The 15,877-nt window shown below is 38.2% G+C and overlaps 2 protein-coding genes across 10 annotated transcripts in view; both read right to left on the reverse strand.

The window, feature by feature from the left end:
* Nucleotides 1-1,133: 1,133 nt before the first annotated feature.
* Vps20 (vacuolar protein sorting 20) lies at nt 1,134-2,485 on the reverse strand. Its single transcript, XM_076381098.1, has 4 exons — nt 2,299-2,485; nt 2,110-2,219; nt 1,625-2,031; nt 1,134-1,546 (listed from the first exon to the last, which is right to left on the reverse strand). Exons 1-4 carry the CDS (start codon nt 2,362-2,364, stop codon nt 1,500-1,502), a joined length of 630 nt encoding a protein of 209 aa, XP_076237213.1. The 5' UTR covers nt 2,365-2,485; the 3' UTR covers nt 1,134-1,499.
* A 10,767-nt stretch (nt 2,486-13,252) lies between these two features.
* Nucleotides 13,253-15,877, reverse strand: part of Rbp6 (RNA-binding protein 6) — a 585,462-nt gene continuing 582,837 nt past the window's right edge. For all 9 annotated transcript variants that reach the window (XM_076381097.1, XM_076381090.1, XM_076381093.1 and 6 more), the window contains 2 exons: nt 14,049-14,113; nt 13,253-13,388 (listed from right to left, as the gene is read on the reverse strand). In XM_076381097.1, the coding sequence (XP_076237212.1) occupies nt 14,085-14,113 (29 nt within the window). In that variant the 3' untranslated portion in view covers nt 13,253-13,388; nt 14,049-14,084. The remainder of the gene's footprint in view (nt 13,389-14,048; nt 14,114-15,877) is intronic.

The raw sequence follows: 15,877 nt of genomic DNA on the forward strand, positions 1-15,877 counted from the left end.
GGTTTGTTAAAATTTTCTTACTGCTCCTCCATATACACATTCACATACTTTTAGTTAATATTAGAGCAACAGACGGAATTGCTTCGGCTTTGGTCATTTTCGTCGGGATAACATATGAGATTCATTAGTATCACAAGTGTTGTAATTATTTATTTTATTTCCCATAAACAATAACAATTGCACGCAGTGACTTGTGCAAATTATTAATATTTATAATTGTTAAAGCATGAAATTTAAGGAAACTAATGATTAAGAAGTATAAAGAGAGAAATTACAAGGTTGTAAATTTCTTTATATTTTGTTATTTAACAATTATCAATGTTAATAATTTATAAGTGCACACTGTGTGTGATTGTTATCAACAATATGTATATCAGAAATTGTTATTGTGATGAAAATATCAATTATTCGCAAATTATTCTTCGTTTGCTTAATTTCGAAATTTCTATCTCACGTAGAACTTCTCTGATTGGTTCCCCATCCTCCCCCGGAGAGTATTAATACCCTTGCACGAGACACGAGTGTTTCACTTGTCGCGGGCCCGCCGGCGGGCGCGGACCTTTCTTGGGGTCCAGTGTGAAGGGATTCTTGGGCCTTGGATCACCCTGGACATCTTCGACTATTGGACATCCTTGACCACTGGGCAACCTTGACCACTGGGCAACCTTGACCACTGGACATCCTTGACCACTGGACATCCTTGACCACTGGACATCCTTGACCACTGGTCAACCTTGACCACTGGACGAAATCCTTGACCTTGGTGAGTTTTGCTTAAATTTAAATTTATTTTGTTTTTTGTCCTCTGTTTGTATGTATTTTGTCCACCCCTACCTTGACCCTTAATATTACGCTTTCCCCCTTTATTACCGTTTGGGTGTGCAGCGAATTAAAATGACTATTATTAACCTTTTTAATTGTAACGCTCATATGGTATAGATAACCATAAAATAAAAACATCAAAAGGAGATGAATCTAATTAATATTTCTAATTTTTACATTTGTCTTCTCTTTGACAAATAAGTATTTAAAGAAATAAGTTGTTCAAATTCCCGTTCAATTTAGGTTGTAGAATAAGAAAATTTCATAAAACAGTAGTACGAAGAAAAAGTGTTTAATACAAAAACTCTAAATGACAGTGATGTTTAGAAAGTTTTTTAATAACTATGCATCATCGATGACAATTCTTGCAAAATCTTCGTCAATTATTTTATTTTAATAACCTAAATGATTCACTTTATATAATTAATAGTGTTAAATATACAAGAGCATATGTGTTTGGTGAAAGAATATACATTTGTTGACTATACTGAAACCATGCATACAAGCTGTATAATGAAAAGCAGCTTTAGACATTCAAAAGACGTTCCATTAACAAAAGTATATCCTTTTTTTATTTTATGTTGAAGTTTACTTATAAGGTACTGTACATATATACATAGACCTCCGTGTAAAATGCAAATAGAATAAAAATTCTGCTAAATACACCCTATACTTTTTTACGCCTCTAACGCGACTGCTTCTTGTGTTTTCTCTTTTGTACGTTCTGCAAAAGAAAGCATTATCTAATCAGTTTATTCTCTTGGAAAAAAACGAGTATCGTTTAACAATACGAGCAACTTACCTTTTTTCTTCTCTGGCAGTTCTTCTGGTACTTCTGGCAGTACAACATCCTCTGGCACCTCTGGTGCTTTTTCTTTAACTTCTGCTGCCAATAAGGCATCAAGTTCTGCTTCTACCTCAGTCTCATCTTCTTCTGTCAAAGCACCTGTTAATACCTCATTTATTTCTTGTTGTTTCTCAATGCCTTCTCTAGTTTCGTCCAGAACTTTTTCGATCTCATCAATAGATAGCAAGTCATTTAATTTTTTCAGGGCAGTATTGCCAACTTTTAGACCATCAACAACTTTTAATTCTATTTGTGCGAATTCTATATCGTGTACCATGCGTTCAAGGTTCTCAAGCTGACCATCAGTCTTTGATAGTACTTGTTCTTGGAACTTCTTCTTCCGTAGGAGTAGTAAAGCTCGTCTAAAGCAACAATTTATAATAGTCAGCGTATTATAAACATTTAAAAATATTTTGAACAAAAGGAAACATTATACTCACTCTTTTTGTCCATTTTGGATAAGTTTTTTCGCAATTAGCCGTTCTTTTTCGAGACTCTGTTCGATTCTTCGTTGATATTGCTTTATTTTATCTCTAGTTTGCTTCAATTGCTGTGAAAGAAATGAATAGTGAGGCTGTTAATAATTGTAATAAGTGGAAAGAGGTTAGGAAATAGACGGGGCAACATACCAAAATGGCTTTGTCTTGTTCGGTGACACGACTTGGTGGTTTCTTCTTTGCAAAGAAAATACCCATTTCGTTCTAAATGTCGGCGAGATTATCGGTCAGACTGACATGTAATCCTTAAGTAAAAATACATGTCACATTTGACAGATGTACTTGAAATAGTGATAATGGGAGATAACCGAATGCATCATGGCTGGCGCCATGTTTAGTGATCGACCTATCGATATTTTTAATCGCACTCGAAGCGCAAAATATGAATGCAAGAAATATAAGGAATTTTAGTACATAATATTTCTTCCTCAATGAAAACTATTGTCATATAGTTAAATCTCTAAACTTTTGTAATGTACCGTAATAACAAAAATAAAATTAATGTAGGGTAATGTATAAACTTCATTTTAGTGACTTTAGATAACTTATTTACATTAAAAAATTAGATAGTGTGTTAAAATAAAGTGCTTAAAAAAGTATCTTTTATACTGTTTTCTTACATTAACTGTAAATTTCATAGAAGAAAAATCATGCACGATTACAACATCTTGATATCTCGTTGAAAATAATAAAATATTTCTTTCGATATGTCGAAAATAAAAGAAGTAAGGAGAAAGAGAGATACAACAAAGACGTTAGATTGAATTGAACAATGTCCATTATATTATATATTTTATTCCCACATACACACGGCACGTTGTGAACCTTTTCTTAAATAGTAATAATATTATCATAATAATAATAATAATAATCATCATCATCATCCCCGTTTATCATCGCAATGATAATAATTTTAATAATAATAAGTAAACAATAATAAACATAATAATGTGAATTCATGAGATATATTTATATTTATGTATATATATATTTATAATAAATCATATAGTAATAATCATCGTATTGTAATATATATTTATATGTACAGAGGGGTACAATATTGTTATTCTTTATTAGTTTAATATTTATAATCGCAATATTATATTTACTTTTTGTCTGTATACATACACAATGAATTAGATTATCGGCCCTTTCTTAGCGTCACAAACGCGGCGAATAAATTCTCTCTTCATTTCCCTATCCTGTCGCTTCTATTTTTGTTTCTCGCGTTATTCTCATAAATCTTTTTTTTTTTGCTTTTCACTTTTCGATCTTCATCTCCGTTTAATCCAAGGACCATAATAATAATGTTCGCCCTTCGTCAGCGCAAAGGCTCAAACATTCGCGGAAGAAAAGAGTCGTGATTTTCGTTTTCCTTTTTAACTCCCTCCCTCTTTCTCTCTCTCTCATTCTCTCTACCTCTCTCTCTCTCTCCCTCTCTCTCTCTCTCTCTTTCACTCTTCCTCTCTCTCTCTCCCTCTCTTTCTCTCTCTCTCTCTCTGTTTCGCTCCGTCTCTTCCATCGAGAAAGGCGTCGTCAAGTTCATTCGAACGATCTTCGAACGTGCAATCGACTATACACTTCTCCGAGCGCGATCTCAATAGAATCCATGATCGTTTTGCTGTATCTTACAAAACATCCATTATAGTCTAGCCGCTTTTGGATAGAGAGTCGCGCGTTCAACCGTCGCAGCGGGTGACTCGGAGGTTCTCGAGATCCGCGACTAATCCGCGACAATAAATCGATTACGCGAAAGGCAAACGTCTCGTTTTCCGTTTAATCTACTCTCTCGTCATCCATCGAATTCGTCCCCCTCTTTTCCATCGTGTCACAGCGACGACGTTCCGCGACCGACGAAGACCGGAAACGCGCGGCTCTGTCGCCAGCAGCGCGCCACAAATTCATAAATATTCTGTACAACATTATAATTATTATAAATCATCATTGTATCTTATATAGAGCCTTACCGTTATGTCATTATTATCGGTAGTGTAAAATTGAAACCTTTACGTACTTATGTAGATTAGATTAACGGGCCACCGAGCGGGGGTTCAGCCCCCCACCGTTCGACGGCCCACCCTCTCTCTTTTTTTTTATTAATAATTATTTACCATTTTTTTCTTTATCTGCATCTTTTTTCTGTTTTTTCTTCACTTAAGTCGATACATAATCGTATAATTCTTTTTTGCTTAATATTCTTTTTTTTATTTTGTTTAATAATGTCGCTATACGTATTGTAATCGTTTACGATTAGTAAGAATATGTAAAATCGGTATTTTCCTCGTCTTAGTTCTTGGCTTCTGCTCGTTTATAATTCAATAAATCTCGTCAAGCATCCACATAATCGTTTAATATACATTGGAATTAAAAGTGGCTTATTTATTGCTTGTTATATTGCAAGTTTTCCTCATCGCAAGCTGTACCACATGCCGTCGAGCTTCCATACGTTCTTTCGTTCCATTCGCGTCCACCTTCTCTTCTAATTCATTTTTTATTTTTATCTCGTTTGCTTCGCGTCATATTACGAGGCGTCGTAAAAAATTATATTAAAAACGTTTCGTCGCGATCCCGTCTCACGCGCGATTCTAACAACATAATCATCGCGGTACACGATTAATATGGTTCCCACTTCCCTTAGGTCGACGATCACGAGAATTCTCTGGCCCTTCTGAATTCTGAATTCATAACATGCCGTGTTAATAGACAGAGCAACCCCGTTGTTCTTTATTTCCGCAACGAAAATTACATATTATATATGTGTGTATATATATATGCATATCAAAAAAGTAAGGACAACGACGAATGGGACAAGCGAGTGTTCGAGACTCGTAAGTTTCTCGTTTCCCACGCACGCATATTACGACGATCACGATGCAGTTCCCTTAAAAATTTCGAATCTATCAAAATTGCTTTTTTAAATCTTTCCTGGTAATTTTTATTTTGTCTCCGAGCGAACCCTTCCATACGTATTGTGTCTTATGGGACTGGTGGATGAAATTGTGTTCGTGTAACTGGTATGTTCCTGTGTATTCACTGTCTTTTTTTCTTTCATACGAGAGAATCGTTGAATGAGAAAAGGAACAATGGCAGAATTCGCGGCACGATATCTCGTTGCTGGTCGTTCGTTATTCTACGCGGAGAAGAAAAAATGATAGGAGTATTGAAATCGTGATGTTTGACACGTCATTGACCACACAGAGTATTAAACAATCAAACAACTTTTATATCTGCAGATTGGTTTGATATGTGGAAATAGGAAAATAACAAGAAACACGCGAGTCGAAGCTACCGTGGAAAGGAAAATTCATTTTCTGTTCGCTGATCACGATGTCTGTACGATCCTCGATTATAGCGCAAGTAAATCGCTGAATTATTAAATTCAAAATTTTCTAACTGAATGTAAAGTGGCTCGTTCACTATTTAATTTAATTAATCCATAGAGAAATATATATCAAATTATCCACGTTTAGACGTTTCACTAAAACAGTTCGAGGCCACTTAGACATCGTTTCAGCGAACCGATAATAACGCAAACGATCGCTTGGACATTCAGTGTGGAGAGAAACTAATTTCAACAATTCATCGAATCGAAAACTCGTATGGCGTTACTGTACGACGTTTAGCAAAACTTCATCGAAGCTCGAGGCTATTATCCATGTTTGCACGCAGGAAGAATATTAACAGATTACATGTAACTGCGCATCCGAACGGCGTGCACGTGTAATTACATGGTTATATACTTATCGTAATATTTATGCTTTGCGTGCGCATGTATACATAATATATATATGTATATACATATCATATGGGGTTACGTTCACGTTACAATCGCGCGCGGCTCGAATGGATCGTCCTGGAGGTTGGCATCTAATTATCTAAAACCGGCAACGTCCGATGTAACATCGATTCCTATTAAACTGTTACTTTTATTAACTCGCGGAACATTTATTTAGTCTCATTTGTCGACCACTGGTCATCGACACGTGAAACGTAACGCTCTCGTTGATATCCCCAACATGCCACGCGATCCCTTCGAGCCACGTGCTCGGTAAAAACTTGAAAAAACGAGGCTCACCTCAAATACAATGACAGTTGTATTCATAACACAGTGATTATTGCGTTCGTGACAAATTGCAAACGACAAAGGACGTATTTTAATAATACTACCCAGTGACAACGTTAATTCATAATAATAATAATAGTAATAATAATCAATAGTAATGATCGTTACAATATACATATAATATAAGTCAACAGAAAAAGAAAACAAATAATAATAATAATAATAAACGCGTGAGCTTTCGTTAGCCCACATGTTCCCTTGACGCGCGAATAAAAGTAACTCCTAAGTAGGATCCATTTATACTCTACGTCTTCGCTGCGACTTCCCAGTCGTCGGGAACCCACAATTCTGGTCGATCGATTATATTACAACTGACTTCAAACTCGATCCACCGAGAGTCGCGATCCTGGAGCGTTTTCCTCTGCCTGCCAGCTCCTGACAGGCACCAAATTTAATTAGGTTTTCTAGCTACCTCGCGAGGAAAACGCTCGAACGTCTGGAGTCTCGGGCCGCAGCGAGACTCTGTGATTTCTGTCTTCTCGTACGCACGAAAACGATCTTTCGAAAATTTGTCTATCTATCTACGGACTTCTGCGAGTTCGTTTCACACGCACACGCGCATCCACATGCACACAGCTTTTGTTCTCTCTTTCTCTCGCTTCCATATGCCCTTTCTTCCTTGATTCACTCACATCGCGCGCAGAGCGACGGGGGTCGTCGAGTCTTCCACGTTTCCTCCATGTATCTCTGCGTTTTCTGTTTGCTCTAAGAGGAAACGAAACGCTTCGATTCGCGTCGCACAGCGGAAAATGCACGGCAAACTAACTGTCTTAGGAAATGTATCAGCAGTCAAGAAATAGAGGGTGCGTAGAAAGTGATCGAACAGGATCGATATCGGCGAATCCGTGAGAGCAAGTGAAATTATTGTATCTGTTTTCCTCTCTGTTCTTTGATTATCTTTTTTTTTAAACGCTTCGAAGCACTTTTTGAAGTCTGTTTCATTTGGGTCGGTTCGATCGAGTGTTCGTAATTTAAGCATCGGTGCGCGTGTAAATTTGTTCGATGAGTATATTGTTCTCGTTGTATCATGGAAATATATGTGGTCGAAACGAGTTTCACGTAAAAGGTAACATTGTGTATTGTGGGCTGTTGTGTTCATAGTTTCGAAAAAGGAACTGCATTATTAATTGGGGTTGAATGCAACGTCGATTGTTTTGCGATGATGAAGATCGTGTATGCGCGCGAGCAGTTATTGCTCGTCAATCAGCCGTGAGAAAATTGAATTCGATGAACGTGGACCGTGTCATTGAGCTGGTTATATGGTCATGTGGTTGATTAATCGAGGACAATGTTTAGATGTACGATTTTTTAAATTTATTCGATTATGCAGCGTTCGCCGTACTTTTCATTAAATTATTACTGGATATTGCTTTATACTTTATGAAACATCGTACAATAGACATCACGGTACTTAGATTCAATTTTATCACGGTTTCAGAGGATCGAAATCATTAACTAACGTAAGACAATAAACGGAGCTTGTCTTCATTGTGTAAACAAGTAATCGAAAAGTAATTAATAGCCTGCTTCACTACTTATTGATAATCGTAACGATAACATGGAAACTGCTGCTTATTAGTCACATCTGATCTACGAATACCACGAAATGCACTTGTCTGTAAAATACGTATCTACGTGTAAGTGGTACCAAAATGTTCCTATTTCGAATATATTAATAGTGTGTGTTTCGTCTCACTTCATCGTTCATCCACGGAGCGACAATAATCGATTCGATTGATTCATCAACATCTTCCTCGCACTCTCTTTACATGGCCTGTATTTCCTTCCCCGTTTATCGGTTTTCTCGCTGGGTATACATTCATACGTGTACTTCTCTTATTTCTTGATTACCGGTAATTATTATTTATCGTTTATTACGCGTGTATATTTATATTTGTGTGTATATATATATTTTTTTTTTCGTGTACGTGTTCGTGTTTGTATACATATACATATACGTGTGTGATTTGGTGTGTAAATTGCGCGACGAGTGATCGAGCTCGGTCGATAGGCATCCTCGCCTCTGTTCTTCTCTGTTTTACTCGTTTGTTCGCGAAAAGTGTCCATGTAGTAGAAAAAAAGCATCGCAAAGTAAGAGACTGGACTGCATCGCACAACGAGCTGGCCCCGGTCGCATTTCTTTCATGTTTTTTTTCTTCTTTTCACCCTCCTCCCTTTCCCCACGTGTAATTCCCAACCCCATGTCCTATACCCCTTTCCCATCTCGGTCACACCCCTCGGATTTTTCGCTTCACGATCGGTGGTGACCGAAAAATTTATCAGTACAATAGTATATTAGCATTTTTTTTTTAAACATCAATAACTATATATATATATACAAATGCATAAAACAATGTCTCAATATATCTGTTCATCTCCATAATCTTCCATATCATTTGTTTTGTTTGTTTGTCGCACTTAATCGTTTTGTATATATATAATCGTAATATATATGTATATATATATTTCTTGCCTTTCTTAATCGTTCATTATGTATATTTATATTTATATTTTTATATATATAATATATATACTAAATGTAGATATAGACGTAATATTTCAATTATTCATGTTATTTCATGTTTATAAATATAAACGCGTGGACTGTACTCATATATATTTTGTTTCCTTTTGTTTCTCCTCTACGCCCGCCTCTTCACCTATTTCCTCTTCCGCGCTCTCTTTTATTTCTGCGGTAACTCGCGTGTATATTGATCGTATTCGCTTTGTTTCGTTTGCTCTAATTAATAATTGATCGTAGATCTCTTTCAAATATCTATATATTTATATGTATATTTATATATAGTAATTCTCTTTCAGAGGATTCTCGTTGAAAGTAGGCTGGGTTCCTATCACTATAATCTACTTTATTTTATCGTTAAAGAGAAGGGGCGACCTTAAAAACAATAGAGGAAATAAATAATTTATAACAATAACTTTAAATTGTGTATACCTTTTGAAGGCAATAATGAGCATCACATTAGTTTGTTATCCAGAGAACAAATTGGATAATGTCTTCGATACGTTTTAATACTTATTCCTTAATACTCTTCAAAAAATTCGTTCTCTTTAAATTAACTATTAATAAGCTCAAACTTGTTAGACTTCGAAAACGTAGGCGTGAAGTGAAATCTGTTTGCCGGGAACCCAGAATCCTTTCATCACGCCTTTCACCCTAATTGCAAAAAATTACAACTTGTACACTTCATTGTGACTGCCTCTCCATTCCCATTTCTATACGCATGTCTCCAACGTGTCTCGTTTCTGCCTTTCTGCCGCGATCTTGCGCGTTAGCGTCCCTTAAATCTACGAATTACACGCTAACGTCCTGTGAACCGTGGTTTTTCTGCTTTTCTTCTTCTCTCGTATAGTTTACTATCTGGTTCATTTGAATAATTAGCGCGGTTTCGCGATAGATACCATCTTTTTGCCATTTCTTTCTCGGTGGATCTAAGGAACACAAAGAAACTAACGAAAAATGTTTACTACGACAATTGAGCGCATCTCACTTCAATTTTTGATATAAGTTTCAATTTGGAGAACCGAACTGCAGAATAAATAAAACCCGACGCTCGCATTCCTTGCTTGCCTTCCACTCGTTTACGCAATATCTACCGATACAATTTCAATTTTTCATATACATACACCTTTACACGCAATTTATTGTTAGTCCTGGGGCGTAACGAAACAGCTACCATTTTGTTTCGCTTGCAAGATAGCATTGCAGCATAGAAGACACACGCTACCGCAGTTTCCGTTCTAACCATCTACATATTATCATTTTTGTGTCCCCGGGGAGTGATGAACTTCCGTTTTCTTCAGCACGAGCGGGATCACCCATCACGCGCGTAAGCGTTATCCAACTTATGAATATTTTATAGTCAATACGCTTTAACATACGCTTACTTGTGTACATTATTCTCCATTTTTTTTTTCCCTTCATTATTTGCCACTTTACCATTTTTTGTAATCATGACGAAATATTGCTAACGTTCGTAAGAATTGACTCGTTCGTTTATTTTATTATTATTACTTCTTCTGGGGGCTTCTCTTTCATTACACGCACGCACACTCGCGCACAGGAAAACAAAATGGCCGCCGTTCGACGTGACACGCGTCCCAATTTAAAGTCATCTTCTTCCCTCTCGCTTTTTTTTTTTTTTTTTTTTAGTTTACCCTGTTGCTGAATACAATAATAATCACGCTATAATTGTCGCGCGTGTTTCCCCGTAGTTTGTTAATCACTAATAATTAAAATCGCTCCTCGTTGACGGTCTCAACGCTCTGCGAATAATTCAATAATCGTAGTGTAATAGTTAACCGTAAGAAACAGCATCTCGAGATAATCAACGAAAATGCGAATCAGTTCGCGGGAACGAATTTATGCACGTCGACGGTTATTACACGGACCGGAAGCAGGGAGGTCTTCGAAGCACCCATCGAGCCTCTGAACGACGATCCGAAAGCAAGAAAAAGAACACGTTGTGGGGGGAAAACGAAAATTCTTGCACACCTCCCTGCTTCCTGTCTACAATACGTCATCTAATCCCATATTACGAATATTCAGCGAATTCATGAAGCGCGAAAGAATTTGATGTCCCAGTCGTTCCTTCGTTAAGGCTATGTATGTAATTCTCACGTTTGCGTCTTTCATTGCTATTTAGCATCACGCCTTATTACTTTACATCGAATCGCAATGGCATTTTGATGACCGTATTCCGTAATTACTAAACGTTTAATAATTTCTCTTTCTCTCTGTCACGCATCTATCCACACGCTTTCTTCCCCTTTCTCTCTCTCCCTTTCACACATCCGGGGGAGCCAGACGCACAAAATCACGCTTTTTCTCGGAGTATCGTCTTTCTCGCCACCTCGTCCTCCTCTTCTTTTAATCGCGCTCTGACGCGCATTTAAATCGGCGATTCACGCTTCTGCCGCTAACTAACGCTCTGTACATTGCGGACGAACGGTATAATAATTGCATACATGCGTGTGTATGTATATATCTTCCCTCCTCTTAATGTCTCCCTTTAACACTATCTTACGAGTGTATAGTTCCTTTCGCGTGTAATTCTTGTGGCTCGTTTAAAAATGACATTCTGTAACAATGTGGTCAGAATGCACGTACGTCTGTGTGTTATACAATATATCTTAACGTGTATAATAAACGTATCGTGTATGGGTTGCAATGGTGTGGAACGCGTGTACGAAATGCGTATAGGTGAACGTTGCTTATGCTTCCCGCTGGCTTCTCTATAGGGTCATGCATATACACGATTATGGTAAATCGGTGATACAATAATTCATGGTACACGTGATACGTGTGTGTAGATTACCCGACGTTAACGTACGTAATCGATTGGACAGCTATACAACAGCCGATTGAATTTAATACAGTGATCTTGTTTCGAGGTTGGATGAGGCCAGATTTTTAGCAACTCGGTTCTTCGGTATCTCCATTTTTGGCCGCTGTGGATGCCTCCGTTCTTCCCCTTAAAATCGGTCCACGCACTCTCGTTACCTTCCAGACACTCTCTCTCTCTTTCTTCTTCTCTCGCGTGTCTCATCCCTCGTTCGACAGGCGGCTCCAAACAGCATCACCGTCGTCCGTCTATCACGGCTGTCTACGCACGTAACTTCTCCCCTTGCTCCTCTTGTGCTTCATTCGTTCTCATTTTCTTCCTCCCTCGTTGCACACCCGGGAAAAGGGAAAGAGTGGTTCGACGACGTCACCGGGGCGAGAGAAGTGCCATTCCGGCATTCAGTCGGCGAAAGAGCATGCTGAGAAGTGGCGGACACGCGGGCGCTTGCTCGCTAGCTAGCGCGCGCGCGCGCGCGCGCAAGAAACAAAGAAAAAGGGCGAAGCCACTCTTGCTACCGTCATCTCGTCTCCTAATCCCCCGACCGCCCTTACGTCGATCTTCTCTTTCTCTCCGCGGTTTCACTCACGCTCTCCCTTTCTCTTTCACGCTTCCTCTTTCTCACCCTCTTTCTCACTTTCTCTCTCTCTCTCTCTCTCTCTCTCTCTCTCTCTCTCTCTCTCTCTCTCTCTCGCGGTTCTCGCTCGCTCGCTCTCTCGCGCTCTGGAAAAAATTCTTTATACCTTTTCTCCTCCGTCTCTAAAACGCCTAAAAATTCGAAAGCCCCAAGAAGGAAACGCTCTTCCCGGGTGCGAACGCGTACAATAATTATAATATACTTTTTTTTATTTATATTTATATTCATATTTATATTTATATTTATATTTATATATGTATATTGCGCGCGGGCGCGCGCACGCACACACGCGAGCCTTTTCTTCTCATCCTCACCCGCGGTTCCTTTCCATCTTTTTTTTTGTTAATCATTGTAATTGCCATAATTGTTATATGTATAATATAACCAGTAATTCATAATAATATTTGTATGTAAGTTGGTATTCACCCTCTTTCTCTCTTCGTCTGTCTTAAATACTAAAGACCATACGTTATCGTCTAATATTTATCAATTATTTATATATATATATATAATATTTATATATATATTTATATATTTATATATATAGTATTTATATACTCTAGACTTAGTCGCTTAATCGTTTAGCAATTAATAATATTAATTTAATTCATTATTAATTATTATTATTATATTATTCTTTATTAATGTCGGAGAACGGGCATCGATACGCAGCTTCCGACCTTTCTCTGTTTCCCCATTTTTCTCCACCGTTCCTGCCTCTGATCCTTTTCCTCTTCTTCTTCTGGATGCGGAACGGATGTACAATTTCTTCATTCCTTTCCCCTTCGATAACCCCTGTTTTAGCCCATTCCGATGATCTCGAATTCCTTTCACCTCGTCCAGCCAGTTCGACGGTCGCGTAATTCCTCCTCGCTGCGCCAGGATCGATCGCGCGCACGCAACCTCGGGCCCTTCTTCGCGGCTGGGGTCCACATCTCGCGCCCTTCCTACCTAAATCAGGATCATTTCGACCGCTGTCGCGGCCGACGCTGCCCATCCTCTTCCGTCCAGAGATCGTTCATCGTGATGAGTACTTCCAAGGCATTCACATCGCTCATTGTACCGTCAGTCGACCGTGCTGCGCTCTGCCCTCTCGTCCATCCTGACGAAAAAGAAAAGTCGGGCTTCGTTAGTAAAACCGAGCTGACAATGTTCGCGAACGATTGTAAACGCAACGTCGCCGAGAAGGAAGTCGTCGGTATCTCTGTGAATCACCGCGGCCGGATATCGTGTTTTCTATTATTTTTTCTGTTTGGACGTTCTGATAGCGGATGACGAACGGAGAATGAGATCCTTTCATGACAGCTACTATTGTTCTTAGAGTTTATTCATTGAATCTCTCCTCTAAGCTGAAATTACTAATACCAGAAAAGCATCTCGTTCCACTGTTCGGCATTATTGTTTGGCTCGTTGCTGGTTAACGTGTGCTTGCGTTTGGACACGGTAAGATGGGTTTTTGTTTCATTAGTATCGCTTGGAAGACTGCGTATTAAATTTGGGGATAAGAAAAATTGTAAGAGATCTTGTTATTTCATGGTTTTTCGTTGAGTAGGAGCAGTGGAATGTTTACGATTGAGAATTTAATAAGTGATCGGACTGCAGACTTAGCGATAGCTTAAGTTCCATGTCTGGGGGTTTATAACCAGCACTTGATCGTTATCGAGCAAGAAGCTCTTCAGTTTTGAATATGTATATCACGAAACATGAGATATTTCGACGTAATGTAGAATACTTGAGGTTACGGCGTAGTGTGCTCACGTACCTGTTATTAGGTCTTAACAAGGCTCAATGGTAGCCATTAGTGAACGCCGCTGGTATTAGAGGGCCCTAAAACAAGAATAGAAATGTTTCATAAATTGTTTAAAAGATTTTCGAATAGCTAGTTCCTCTTGAACGTTCATTTTCAACGTTTAAGGATTACGTGCAATTGCGATACTTGATCCTGAAAGTTTGCATCGTTGCACTATCGTTAAAAGTTGATCGTAAGTATTAAAACAGGAAGATATTAAAAAGGGAAGAAAAAGTGGAAAGAAAAGTTGTAATATCGGCGAACTGTGAAGCTCAGCGTTCAGAGCTGTTTTGCAATTTAAGCTGCAGCAACATAAGTAACAAAATCTAATAAAAAAAAAAGAGGAAAAACTCGCATTATACTGTCGGGATCTTTCAACTCTCTCTTTTTCTTTTAATCATCTTATTCCAATATCTTTTTATGATGTACCGTTTAATGGATAGGAGAAAATACATCACACACAAATTTGCTAATTCAATGCTGTTAGTACAGTTAGTACTTGGACACTTGCAGAAAATAGTTTGATCAATCGGGCTCTCTCGATGAACGAAAAGTTTAATTGAAAGTATTCACTCTTTTCTAACGTAGAAATAAAACGAATCGTTAAATGAATACCGATCGAGAGAGGTTTCTTATCGGATAGCTTATAACAATAATGTTCTTCCCGAGGAATATATATCTCTTCTATTGTCTTTTATTTTCGGTGATAATAGGATGCTCCTTCAGTGGAACAATGTTATCGAGCGCAAATGGAGACATGTAAAATTTTGTCCCCATAGGTACCTTTACACTCTCTGTGGAAGGAACACACCGGGTCATGGTCAAAAGCAGTAGAGTCAGAACTCTTCGACACTGGCAGATTAGCAGTTTAAGCACACCAGCACGTTTAACAATTCATACCCCTAACCGAGGCTACACCAAAGTATGCCTCGAATGCCTCATTAAACCCTTAGTAGTTGAGACTTCCCATAAAGCAGGTCCCTCTGGAGCATCGACCCACGTTTCATCAGCATTAGATATAGTTAACTTCATCAGGGTCTGTTGACGTACCGATACTAACACCAGCCCCTGATGAAGCTACCTGTAATGCTAGTAAAACGTCAGAAAACAACATTCCAAAAGCTGGGAGCCTGAACTAACAGCAATCGAGATCATGAAGTCTCCAAACATCTATGTATACTATCATCTACTGTTCTCATATACTATATCTTTCTGACAAAAGCGAGTGTTAAATTCTCATTTCCTAGTTAAACTTATTTATGAGGTAAATGATGTAGGTATACATAAAAAGCAAAGTATATATTCACGGTATACAGAGAACTCAATAACAGATATATGAATTTTTAAGAACTGATACTATATGTGAAGATAAAACGAAAATAACGAAATTGTGTTTGAAGCCTCGTTTTCGAGTTACTTATTATTAAAAAATAGTCTGAAATATGCGTGAAGTATGTGTGACTCCTTATTCTACTGATATCGCTACGTCCACAGTAGAATAAAATTCCAAGTCAGACATGTTTCACATATGCTTGACCTGTTCTACTGACATAGGAGCCTCTGCAGTAGAATAAGCCTCATAAGTCAGACCAATTCATAAACGAAGCCCCAAGTGCAATTTCATTACTGTCCATTATTACTGCTTCCCCTCCTTCAATACCTCAGTGTGCCACTAGGAGGTTCAACCTCACCAAACATCACTTAGATTCCACTTCTCTAAATGTATTCACAAAACTAGAAATTTTCCAAAAAATTCGCGATCTACTCATAGCAAACAAGACACCCATCTATTGCCTTCATCT

The sequence above is a fragment of the Calliopsis andreniformis genome, chromosome 6, assembly GCF_051401765.1.
Source record: "Calliopsis andreniformis isolate RMS-2024a chromosome 6, iyCalAndr_principal, whole genome shotgun sequence".
NCBI classification, from domain to species: Eukaryota; Metazoa; Arthropoda; class Insecta; order Hymenoptera; family Andrenidae; genus Calliopsis; species Calliopsis andreniformis.